General features: G+C 47.4%; 1 protein-coding gene across 5 annotated transcripts in view; it reads right to left on the bottom strand.

Moving 5' to 3' along the window:
• The window catches only part of prkcz (protein kinase C, zeta), a 108,892-nt gene that overhangs the window by 64,601 nt on the left and 30,728 nt on the right, over positions 1-13,563 (bottom strand). The window contains exon 1 of one of the 5 annotated variants that reach the window (XM_077004399.1): positions 7,861-8,074. The exons of 3 other annotated variants lie outside the window; for them this stretch is intronic. In XM_077004399.1, coding sequence (XP_076860514.1) covers positions 7,861-7,891 — 31 coding nt within the window. In that variant the 5' untranslated portion in view covers positions 7,892-8,074. Of the gene's footprint in view, positions 1-2,034; positions 2,141-7,860; positions 8,075-13,563 lie in introns of those variants that run through there. One more of the 5 variants, XM_077004398.1, reaches the window with a different exon arrangement.

The following is a 13,563-nucleotide window of genomic DNA, read 5'->3' as shown; positions in this document are numbered from 1 at the left end:
GCTCAAATACATTTTTAATAACACTAAACCCCAAATTGGATCAAATCGGATCGAATCGATTAAATCGGATTAAATCGATTCTTAATCTTCAGAATCGGAATTGGATCGATTCTTGGAATTTGAATCGATACCCAGCCCTACTGCTTTGGTATTGTAATGTGGACAAGGGAAACACAGCCTTTAGGAAACAGCCTATAGGAAACCCTGATGTAAGGTTGTCATGTGACCTCCATAGTTCCAAAATATCAGAGCCTCTGCTCAAGTTGTCCACTGTTTATATAGGAACGTTCATTTGTTTATGTAAGTGTTTTCATTTGTTTAGGTAGGTTTTCATTTGTTTTTCATTCGTCACACACTCAGGTCACACACTCACACATTACCACATGACCACTCACTCACAATGTTCACCATTCACCTCTACAAACTTTTTGTGCTTTGTATGGGGAACTGCTGGAAAATGTATTGAAAATGCTAGTGTTACTAAACACAAGAGTGGCCTGCTCCACTTACTGTAAACACCAGAACCACCTGTACCACTTTACTGTAAACACCAGAACCGCCTGTTCCACTTTACTGTAACACACCAGAACTGCCTGTACCACTTTACTGTAAACACCAGAACCGCTGATTCCACTTTACTATAAACACTACTTTACTGTTGTTAGTGTGAACCTGAACCAGATAAATATTAACTAAACTAAAATGATAGATTTGAGCTGAGAGCAGTCACACACCAAACCAGATCACACAGACATGTACGCCAAGACTGAGAAATCTCCCAGTACCTCACAATGCACAGCTCACCACTACAAAGACAACAAAACTCCGACACACACGCGCGTGCGCACACACACACACACACACACACACACACACACACACACACACACACACACACACACACACGTGAATGTGAGCAGTAGTAATTTTAAGCAACAGAATATGATGACATGACACTCATCCCTCAACCTCCCCAAAGACCAGACCCATGAGTCAAACACAGCATCCATGAGAACAAATCTCACCCCTGACCCTTCACCCCTGACCGTTCCTCACACTATCAGAGTGTAACCCTTCACACTGTATCAGAGCTTAGCACATACCTCTCTTAGCACATTCACATCTGACTCAGTTATATCACACGTGATCTTTACCGAGTCGTCACCCTTATCCAGAGTCACTCAATTTGTGATTCCTGAGACCCATGACCCATGACCTTGGTGTTGCTAGCACCACCCTCTACCTGCCCTACCAGGTAAGATACAGGAGCTTAAATACACACACACACACGGGAAAGGTACCACATCTTTGTGATAGAAACAGAGTAAGAATACATACACATGCAGAATCATTGTTATTATTATGTACTGTCCCACATTCATCCTTTACATCAACCACTACACCCTCAACACCCAGACAACCACTACACCCTCAACACCCAGACAACCACTACACCTTCCACACCCAACTACCACTACACCCTCAAACACCCAGACAACCACTACACCCTCAACACCCAGACAACCACTACACCTTCCACACCCAACTACCACTACACCCTCAAACACCCAGACAACCACTACACCCTCAACACCCAGACAACCACTACACCCTCAACACCCAGACAACCACTACACCTTCCACACCCAACTACCACTACACCCTCAAACACCCAGACAACCACTACACCCTCCACACCCAGACAACCACTACACTCTCCACACCCAGACAACCACTACACCCTCAACACCCAACCACCACTACACCCTCCACACCCAGACAACCACTAAACCCTCCACACCCAGACAAACACTACACCCTCACATTACACCCATATCAGCACTGCAAGCTAAAACGCTCACCATTTATAATCTACATGTTGCAAACCTCACATAACACTCCAGCACTAACACAGAGAGCTATCGTTTCTGCCAGAACTAAAACCCCAGCCAGCCCCAAACCAGCACCAAGACGTACAGGTCTGTATCTCCAAAATAACACGCTCCCTTCAGAACAGCAAATACATGACCGCACCTCCGGAGTCCTGAAACACAGATGTGAAGCCAGCCATGTTGCTGAGAAGACACTGGCCCAGAGACGTGAGCGGGACCCTGAAGAGGTTCATGAAGGAGGGGAGAGGAACCAGCAGGCCAGGGCAGGTCCAGACCAAGGGCCTCTGTCATCACTTCCTGTCTTTGTTGGCGGCCCAGCAGGAATGTGAAAGCGGGCCATTTCCTGTGCCAGTGTTGGTCTGGAACTCCTGCTGAGTACAGCCAGCTTCTACAGGACATGTTGAACTCAATCTGGACAGTGTGAACACTCTGACCTGTGGGTGTCCAATCTAACCAGCAGGAGTTAACTAGAACCTTCCTTCTATCCATGACGGCTTCATTCTCTCCACCAAAACTCTCTTAATAGTCTTATCATTAACTTAACTTAGTTTATTAATGCTCTGTTCAGTAAACGTGTACTCTGACCATTGTTGTCATGTATGTGCACTCCATTCAATATGCACAGACGTTCACTTTATACAGCATGTGTTCAGTCTGTGCGTCAGGAGTTCACTCTGTCCAGTGGGATTTCACCTCATCTCACCCTAGTGAGGTGTGATAAGGAGGTGTCGTACTTTCTTCTTGGAAAGGTATGATTTCAATACTGATTTATACAGCCAGTGCTGTACCAGTTTAGAATGAAAGTGAACAACTTCAAAGTTCAGATCATACTAATTAAATGAAGAGTTCACATTCATGAAGATGAAGAGTTCAATGAAGTTCACATTCATGACGATGGATTTCAGTGAAGAGTTCAAATTCATAGCACACCTTTTTAAAAACTGAATTTACCAGCCCCACATCATTTATACTGCCAAACTAAATGAATGTGTGTTTTTTGGAAAAAAAAAAACCCAAAATAATCTATTACTGTGACAACAAAAAAATGTAAACAAAGATACTCAATGTGCAATATTCAGCCACCATCTTCTAATGACCATGACAACGATAATCAACAATACATAAACAATCTGTTAACATCCATAAACATAACTAAAGGTCAACAACCCATAAACAATCCATAAACATAACTAAAGGCCAACAATCTGTAAACAATCTGTAAAAATTACTAAAGGTCAACAATACATAAACAATTTGTAAACATAACCAAAGGTCACCAATCCGTAAACACATCTAAAGGTCAACAATCCATAAACAAAGACAACAATAAACATCATGCCTGTCTATTGAAAAAGTTCAGTTCTACAAACTCAGAAACACAACACAGACGTGCTGGACGTCACGTGACGTGTCGTGAGACGTGAGCCGCTCAAGTGCATGTTCGTATTTGTAAACTGATTCACTGAGTTCAGCATTCACAAAGAATCTCTACATCGTTTATTGAGTGTGTTCAACAGTACATACAATAATGTCTCTTTGGCCAGAACTGCTGATGACATAACGAATCGGCTCACTCAGACAGGACGGTCAGGACACCTAACGAATCAGCTCACTCAGACAGGACGGTCAGGACACCTAACGAATCAGCTCACTCAGACAGGACGGTTCGGATACCTAACGAATGGCTCACTCAGACAGGACAGTTAGGATACCTAACGAATGGCTCACTCAGACAGGACAGTCAGGAAACATAACGAATTGGCTCACTCAGACAGGACAGTTCAGGACTGCTTGAGCTATTCTGCCTCTCCACAACTGGGCTGTTGAACACAGTAAGCTTTTAAAGTGCTGAAACCATTATGTCAGTCAAACAGAGCAGGAGTGCTTGTGCTGGTTTGCACCCTCAGGATGTGGAGGACTAATTACAGCATGGGGCGTCGGTAGAAGGAAGGGGGTGGAGCTTCACTGGTACGGGCACACAGTCACGGCCACGCCCACTGCACCACAGAAAAGAACATTCATTTAACTCAATGTCATAATAGTCAAGAACTGTAAGAATTACCTAACATATCACAGATGTGTCTCACACTCTTTCTCTCTCTCTCTCTCATGTGCACCCACACACCCACTGAACAGCTATATTTAGCTAGTCTCATATAAAACAGAGAATATAAACAACTGATAGTTGAGTACACCATAAGAACATAAGGACAGATGGAGAGATAGAAACAGAGAGAGAAAGAGAGAGAAATGGGTATTAAATTCACCCTGGCACACAATGATAAATTACAAACATCTCTATTAAATGATGTGATTTTCCTGTCAGAAGCTACCCATTTTCAACGGACTGTCAGCTAACATGGTCTGCCTGATCTTTCTGATCATCTGAAAACTCATCTGTGTTTTGCAGTGCCTCGACATTTCAAAAGCAGACTGCACACTGTTCCAGAACCCTGAGAATGATCCAGATCACTGTTCCAGAACCATGAGAATGATCCAGATCACTCTTTCAGAACCATGAGAATGATCCAGATCACTGTTCCAGAACCATGAGAATGATACAGATCACTGTTCCAGAACCATGAGAATGATACAGATCACTCTTTCAGAACCCTGAGAATGATCCAGATCACTCTTTCAGAACCCTGAGAATGATCCAGATCACTGTTCCAGAACCCTGAGAATGACCCAGATCACTGTTCCAGAACCTTGAGAATGACCCAGATCACTGTTCCCGAACCTTGAGAATTATCCAGATCACTCTTCTAGAACCCTGAGAATGATCCAGAAATGGTTCATTAAGGTTCTTGGAGTGCTGGGAATTCACAGAGAGTCAAGTAACTGGACTGTGTTCTGTTAATGTGAACCAGATTTAACTGACTTCAGTTCCTTGGTTCTCTGCATGTTCACAATGCAAATGAACTGCTCCTTGTGTGCTCAACACTGAATTATGGGTAGTGTAGTCAGGATGTCATATTTATATGATACATATAAGAAAAGAGAACCTGATATAACAGCATAGTGGTTTAGACCCCTAAAGTGAAGAGCATGTCAACACCTTCTGCTGCAGACCTACACAATCCCACACACAGCTGTTCTTCTGGTGTGTGTTTCCTGTTGTGGGAAGACTGGACGTTCTCCGTACACACGCCCACCATGCATTCATCCTCCAGACCACACCGTGGAGCACTGGACGGCCCCAAAACGTGGCTCTGCTCCTCACAGGCCCCAACACGTGACTCTGCTCCTCACAGGCCCCAACACGTGACTCTGCTCCTCACAGGCCCCAACACGTGACTCTGCTCCCCAACACGTGACTCTGCTCCTCACAGGCCCCAACACGTGACTCTGCTCCTCATAGGCCCCAACACGTGACTCTGCTCCTCACAGCTCCTCCAACCAGATGTGGAACATAATTCAGTTTCAGAGTTTTGAAGAAGCTTTCTAAGGTGCTGTTTAGCTTCTTAACATCCTTCTATCTATCTGTTTTATTTCTGTCTTCTAATGGTCTCTCTCTCACCCTGACCCTGTCTCTCTGTCTCTCTCTCTCTCACCCTGACCCTGTCTCTCTGTCTTTCTCTCTCTCTCTCTCTCACCCTGACCCTGTCTCTCTGTCTCTCTCTCTCTCACCCTGACCCTGACCCTGTCTCTCTGTCTTTCTCTCTCTCTCTCTCTCACCCTGACCCTGTCTCTCTATCTCTCTCTCTCTCTCTCACCCTGACCCTGTCTCTCTGTCTCTCTCTCTCTCTCTCTCACACACCCTGACCCGGTCTCTCTCTCTCACCCTGACCCTGTCTCTCTCTGTCTCTCTCTCCCTCACCCTGACCCTGTCTCTCTGTCTCTCTCTCCCTCACCCTGACCCTGTCTCTCCGTCTTTCTCTCCCTCTCTCTCACCCTGACCCTGTCTCTCTATCTCTCTCTCTCACCCTGACCCTGTCTCTCTATCTCTCTCTCTCACCCTGACCCTGTCTCTCTAACCCTGACCCTGTCTCTCTGTCTCTCTCTCTCACACACCCTGACCCGGTCTCTCTCTCTCACCCTGACCCTGTCTCTCTCTGTCTCTCTCTCCCTCACCCTGACCCTGTCTCTCACCCTGACCCTGTCTCTCTCTTTCTCTCACTCACTAACACTGACTCTCTGTCTGTCTCTGAGTTCTCCAACAAAACACTGCAACTCTTCCCACAACCTCAAAGACAGAAATTCCATTGCCATAGAAACAACCATGGCTTCCATGTGTGTGTGTGTGTGTGTGTGTGTGTGTGTGTGTGTGTGTGTGTGTGTGTGTGTGTGTGTGTCTGAACTGGTAGCCTGCTTTGCACTATGTTTAGGGTGTGAGTGAAACAACCTCACTCCGAGGTTTTAGAAGTTTTGCTTATGAGGACAAACTACCCCCCTGGGGGCATTACAAGAGTATCTAGGCAAAGTGAAGTCACTTCTGATCCAAATGAGTCCCCATAAGGCCCTCCTGCACCAGGGGCAATACAGAACACCACACCAGGGGACAATACAGAACACCACACCAGGGGACAATACAGAACACCACACCAGGGGACAATACAGAACACAATACAGGACACCACACCAGCAGGTGAACAGGATGATCCATAACCAATATTCTCTGTCTCTGTGCATCCTAGTACCTGCTGATTAGTGCCCCCCTGCACACACACACACACACACACACACACACACACACACACACTACCGATGAAAGCAGGAGTGTGTGTCAGGTTCAGTGGTGTTTTAGTACAACTTTATGTAGTTTCAGTAGTGATCTGTTAACCCCAAGCAGTGAGAGGTGAGTAGTTTCAGTAGTGATCTATTAACCCTAAGCAGTGATACAGATGAATCTGCTCCAGATGCTCATGGAGATGCTGATTCAGATGCTGATAAGGAGTTAAAACGGAGTTTTACATGACATCACAGCACTGGACAAGCTGATGCTCACTGACGCTCCTGTGGTACAACCAAGATCTCCAGCACAGAAAAATGAATCAGCTCACACACTGCACATCTCTACTGAATCAGCTCACACACTGCACATCTCTACTGAATCAGCTCACACACTGCACATCTCTACTGAATCAGCTCACACACTGCACATCTCTACTGAATCAGCTCACACACTGCACATCTCTACTGAATCAGCTCACACACTGCACATCTCTAATGAATCAGCTCACACACTGCACATCTCTACTGAATCAGCTCACACACTGCACATCTTTACTGAATCAGCTCACACACTGCACATCTCTACTGAATCAGCTCACACACTGCACATCTCTACTGAATCAGCTCACACACTGCACATCTCTACTGAATCAGCTCACACACTGCACATCTCTACTGAATCAGCTCACACACTGCACATCTCTAATGAATCAGCTCACACACTGCACATCTCTAATGAATCAGCTCACACACTGCCCATCTCTAATGAATCAGCTCACACACTGCCCATCTCTAATGAATCAGCTCACACACTGCCCATCTCTAATGAATCAGCTCATACACTGCCCATCTCTACTGAATCAGCTCACACACTGCAAACTTAATGAATCAGCTCACACACTGCAAACTTAATGAATCAGCTCACTCACTGCCCATCTCTAATGAATCAGATCACACACTGCACATCTCTAATGAATCAGCTCACACACTGCACATCTAACATATCTTTGCTCACAGCACATCGTCTAAAGAATCAGGACAGACACCAAAATAGAACAGAAAGATACTCCACAATCCACAAAGTGCTACACAACACTATACGATGCTACACAACACTACACAATACAGCAATGTGCTCTACATCACAGTAACTTCATCAACACCACGTTGTCCATCACTCATAGCTCATCTCCTGCTCCTACGGGTCAAACTCCTGGTTTTCTCTCTGCCTTGTTGTGTGTGTGTGTGTGTGTGTGTGTGTGTGTGTGTGTGTGTGTGTGTGTGTGTGTGTTACCTTTCACACGCAGGTAGAACAGCAGTAACATGCCTCTGGCTGCGCTGGTGGTGTGTGGCTCCCTGTTACTGCCCCCCTTCCCATCATCCACAGCCCAGGGGTACGGCGCTCTCACTCTCCCTCCGACACACACGCTCTCCCTCGACACACACGCTCTCACTCTGACACACTCACTCAGCTTCTTCTGCTCCCCCCTCCGCCCAGACACACACACACACACACACACTCTCTCTCTCTCTCTCTCTCTCTCTCTCTCTCTCTCTCTCTCTCTCTCTCCTCTCTCTCTCTCTCTCTCTCTCTCTCTCTCTCTCTCTCTCTCTCTCTCTCTCACTCTCACTCTCACTCTCTCTCTCTCTCTCACTTCTCTCTCTCTCTCTCTCTCTCTCTCTCTCTCTCTCTCACTTTCTCTGTGTGGACACCAAGCAGTTCTCCCACCCCTCTGAGCATGCTCTGTTCAGACCTACTGGTTGTTAAGGGGATTTTTTTCTTCCAGTTGCTATGTTCTCATTCTCTCTTTCTCTCTTTCTCCCTCTCCCTCTCTCCCTCTATATATATATCCATGTCAAAGCTGCACATTTTAAGATATTTCAAGCTGATATACTGATATACCATCAGTAACTTGATAAATAAAAAGTAATGACATATAAAATTAGGAATACAAAGGGTGTTGTCAATATTAATCTGTGACAAAATATGAAATATGAAAAAGACAAACCTAAAAACCATAGAACAGCATTACTCCAACAGTAATTTAACATGAAATGTGGATAGAAATGTAAGAACTACAAGAGGCTGGTCTGGCTATGTGAAGAAAGAGGACTGTCCTTCTAGAGAGGAGTGATCTAGAGGGGAATGTCCCTCTAGAGAGGAGTGTCCTTCTAAACAGGAGTGCTCCTCTAAACAGGAGTGACCTTCTAAATAGGAATGTCCTCCTAAAGAGGAGTGATCTTCTAAAGAAGAGTGATCTTCTAAAGAAGAGTGTCCTCCTAAAGAGGAGTGTTCTCCAAAAGAGGAGTGTTCTCCAAAAGAGGAGTGTTCTCCAAAAGAGGTGTTTTAGGGTGATCTCCAGCAACACCTTTTGGGGGCTGAGAGGAGCTCGTCACTGGTTTGGACATAAGTGTTTCTGAGGTTATGAATCATGTTGTCTCTTGCTAGGCTTTGCTGTGTTGTCCTGTTTAAAAGGCCTGACCCGTCTCTGTTCTTCACCTTTGGTGCTCTGTTAATGTTACAAGGTTTCCTAGTGTCTCCATTTCATTTGTTGTTTAATTCCATGTTTTCAGTAGTGGGTATAATTGAACTTGTGAGCTTCTGTTTCTTTCAGTGCAGTGTAGTTATTTCTTACTGTTCCTGGTTTGATTCACTGGTTTAGATTGCTCTATGATGTAGCGTGTCTGGGTCTGATTGGAGGAGGCTGTTTGGTGTCTAGGTCTGATTGGGGAGGCTGTTTGGTATCTGGGTCTGATTGGGGGAGCCTGTTTGGTGTGTCATTTGGGTCTGATTGAGAGAGGCTGTCTGGTGTAGGGTGTCTGGGTCTGATTGGGGGAGGCTGTCTGGTGTAGGGTGTCTAGGTCTGATTGGGGGAGGCTGTCTGGTGTAGGGTGTCTAGGTCTGATTGGGGGAGGCTGTCTGGTGTAGGGTGTCTAGGTCTGATTGGGGGAGGCTGTCTGGTGTAGGGTGTCTGGGTCTGATTGGGGGAGGCTGTCTGGTGTAGGGTGTCTGGGTCTGATTGAGAGAGGCTGTCTGGTGTAGGGTGTCTAGGTCTGATTGGGGGAGGCTGGGTGAGATGGTGCCAAAACTTGCAGCTTCATATTTTGGTGTCATGATGTGCCAACCTGCTCTTTTATGTCTTTATTCATCATCCCACTTGAGTAGCCCTGCAGGGTGATGCTAGATAAGTTCAGTCCACAAGAGGGCAGTGCCTGTTATATTTACTGGGCTGCCATGTCTGACCTGCTTTTGCTGTGCTGTGAAACCTCTGGTGCTATATTTAGAAACCTGCAACATCCCCAGAGTCTCACACATCAAGTGATTTAAACTGTTCTTGAACAGCAGGCTATGAGAGTGGTTTCTAGTTTACTATTTACATAAGAATATGATTAAAAGTGCCTTACTATGAATGTGACCAGCTCTCAGAGATTACTGAAGTAAATGGTGAATGAGTCTGACAACTCTTGGTTCTCAAAAACCTGAGCCTGTAACAGCTGAGAGTGAAGGAGCTCACGTGGGCTCACGTGGGCGGTGGCTCAGCAATCCCAGCCCTCATTCACCCTGTGCATGACCCAGATATCCTACACCAGCCTCCCCCAATCAGACCCAGAAACCCTACACCAAACAGCCTCCCCCAATCAGACCCAGACACCCTACACCAAACAGCCTCCTCCAATCAGACCCAGATATCCTACACCAAACAGCCTCCCCCAATCAGACCCAGATATCCCACACCAAACAGCCTCCCCCAATCAGAGCGAGATACCCTACACCAAACAGCCTCCCCCAATCAGAACCAGACACCCTACACCAAACAGCCTCCCCCAATCAGACCCAAACACCCTACACCAAACAGCCTCCCCCAATCAGTCCCAGACACCCTACACCAAACAGCCTCCATCAATCAGACCCAGATATCCTACACCAAACAGCCTCCCCCAATCAGACCCAGATATCCCACACCAAACAGCCTCCCCCAATCAGAGCGAGATACCCTACACCAAACAGCCTCCCCCAATCAGAACCAGACACCCTACACCAAACAGCCTCCCCCAATCAGACCCAAACATCCTACACCAAACAGCCTCCCCCAATCAGTCCCAGACACCCTACACCAAACAGCCTCCATCAATCAGACCCAGACACCCTACACCAAACAGCCTTCCTCAATCAGACCCAGATATCCTACACCAAACAGCCTCCCCCAATCAGACCCAGACACCCTACACCAAACAGCCTCCCCCAATCAGACCCAGACACCCTACACCAAACAGCCACCCCCAATCAGACCCAGACACCCTACACCAAACAGTCTCCCCCAATCAGACCCAGACACCCTACACCAAACAGCCTCCCCCAATCAGACCCAGACACCCTACACCAAACAGCCTCCCCCAATCAGACCCAGATATCCTACACCAAACAGCCTCCCCCAATCAGACCCATACACCCTACACCAAACCGTCTCCCTCAATCAGACCCAGATATCCTACACCAAACAGCCTCCCCCAATCAGACCCAGACACCCTACACCAGGGGTACTCAACTGGCGGACCGCGGTCCGGATCCGGACCCGAACGCAGTCCTGTCCGGACCCAATCTCATTCCTGATTAACTGGATACGGACCAAAACAAAACCGTAGCATTTATTTCAGGGCTATTGACAAAACACTCCGTCACGTGTGTTACGTTTGCCACCCCCGCTCAACAATTTACGTTCGCCACCCCGCTCAACAACAAGCCTGCCTGGTTGACGCGTCGCGAGCGGCGCGAGGGTCCGCGCGGCGAAAATGACGTAATCGCTGTGGCTCCGCGTGTGCGCGAGTGTCTCGCGCGCTGTCGGTTCGAGAGGTCGTGCACCTCTCGAATTTTGTAACTTCGCGCCGCGCTTCAGCGCAATGAACAAAGTCACGTTTTCAGGGTTCATACACCTTTATAAGGTGGAATTAAAGCACTTGTACGTCACTTTCAAGGTCCATTTCAATATTTCCCAGCATGTTAAACATAATTAAGTTAAATATTTATACATATACTCGAAATAATTCGCTTTTTATCACATTATTTAATGGTTGTTTATTTAAAAAACGCCCAATCTTCACGTCTTCACGTTCTCTCGTGTTTCGTCCTGGAATTACAAGAGGCTCGTATTTGTTAACCTAATACAAGAGAACTATTCATTCAGACAGCTATTTGTTGTGAAACCAAGTAGTTACAATTTCAAGCATTTTAAAGTACTTTAACCTAAATTCCAGCACTTTTCAAACCTGAAACATATAGCAACATTAAAATTGGTCAGGTAAATGTTTATTCCCCTGTTTTGAGGGGTGTTTCTACCACATATCGTTTCGGACAAAACGCCTATCGTTTCGGAGAACACTGCAGTGACGCTCGCGAAAGTATAAACGCCTCCACCGTTAGCGCACCGTCGTCGTCCCCCCCCCCCCCCCCCCCCCCCCCCGGGTCAACAAGTTACGTTCGTCACCCCCGCCGCACCGGACCTCAGGGCACAGGTATCTGCCAAAATTGGACCGTGGACAAATTTAGTTGAGTACGCCTGCCCTACACCAAACAGCCTCCCCCAATCAGACCCAGACACCCTACACCAAACAGCCTCCCCCAATCAGACCCAGACACCCTACACCAAACAGCCTCCCCCAATCAGACCCAGACACCCTACACCAAACAGCCACCCCCAATCAGACCCAGACACCCTACACCAAACAGTCTCCCCCAATCAGACCCAGACACCCTACACCAAACAGCCTCCCCCAATCAGACCCAGACACCCTACACCAAACAGCCTCCCCCAATCAGACCCAGATATCCTACACCAAACAGCCTCCCCCAATCAGACCCATACACCCTACACCAAACCGTCTCCCTCAATCAGACCCAGATATCCTACACCAAACAGCCTCCCCCAATCAGACCCAGACACCCTACACCAAACAGCCTCCCCCAATCAGACCCAGACACCCTACACCAAACAGCCTCCCCCAATCAGACCCATACACCCTACACCAAACCGTCTCTCTCAATCAGACCCAGATATCCTACACCAAACAGCCTCCCCCAATCAGACCCAGATATTCTACACCAAACAGCCTCCCCCAATCAGACCCAGATATCCTACACCAAACAGCCTCCCCAATCAGACCCAGATATCCTACACCAAACAGCCTCCCCAATCAGACCCAGACACCCTACACCAAACAGCCTCCCCCAATCAGACCCATATGTCCTACACCAAACAGCTTCCCCCAATCAGACCTAGACACCCTACACCAAACAGCTTCCCCCAATCAGACCTAGACACCCTACACCAAACAGCCTCCCCCAATCAGACCCAGACACCCTACACCAAACAGCCTCCCCCAATCAGACCCATATGTCCTACACCAAACAGCTTCCCCCAATCAGACCTAGACACCCTACACCAAACAGCCTCCCCCAATCAGACCCAGACACCCTACACCAAACAGCCTCCCCCAATCAGACCCAGACACCCTACACCAAACAGCCACCCCCAATCAGACCCAGACACCCTACACCAAACAGTCTCCCCCAATCAGACCCAGACACCCTACACCAAACAGCCTCCCCCAATCAGACCCAGACACCCTACACCAAACAGCCTCCCCCAATCAGACCCAGATATCCTACACCAAACAGCCTCCCCCAATCAGACCCATACACCCTACACCAAACCGTCTCCCTCAATCAGACCCAGATATCCTACACCAAACAGCCTCCCCCAATCAGACCCAGACACCCTACACCAAACAGCCTCCCCCAATCAGACCCAGACACCCTACACCAAACAGCCTCCCCCAATCAGACCCATACACCCTACACCAAACCGTCTCTCTCAATCAGACCCAGATATCCTACACCAAACAGCCTCCCCCAATCAGACCCAGATATTCTACACCAAACAGCCTCCCCCAATCAGACCCAGATATCCTACACCAAACAGCCTCCCCAATCAGACCCAGA

This window comes from Brachyhypopomus gauderio, chromosome 4 (genome assembly GCF_052324685.1).
Source record: "Brachyhypopomus gauderio isolate BG-103 chromosome 4, BGAUD_0.2, whole genome shotgun sequence".
In the NCBI taxonomy this organism is placed as follows: Eukaryota; Metazoa; Chordata; class Actinopteri; order Gymnotiformes; family Hypopomidae; genus Brachyhypopomus; species Brachyhypopomus gauderio.
This window is presented reverse-complemented; position numbering and strand designations above follow the sequence as displayed.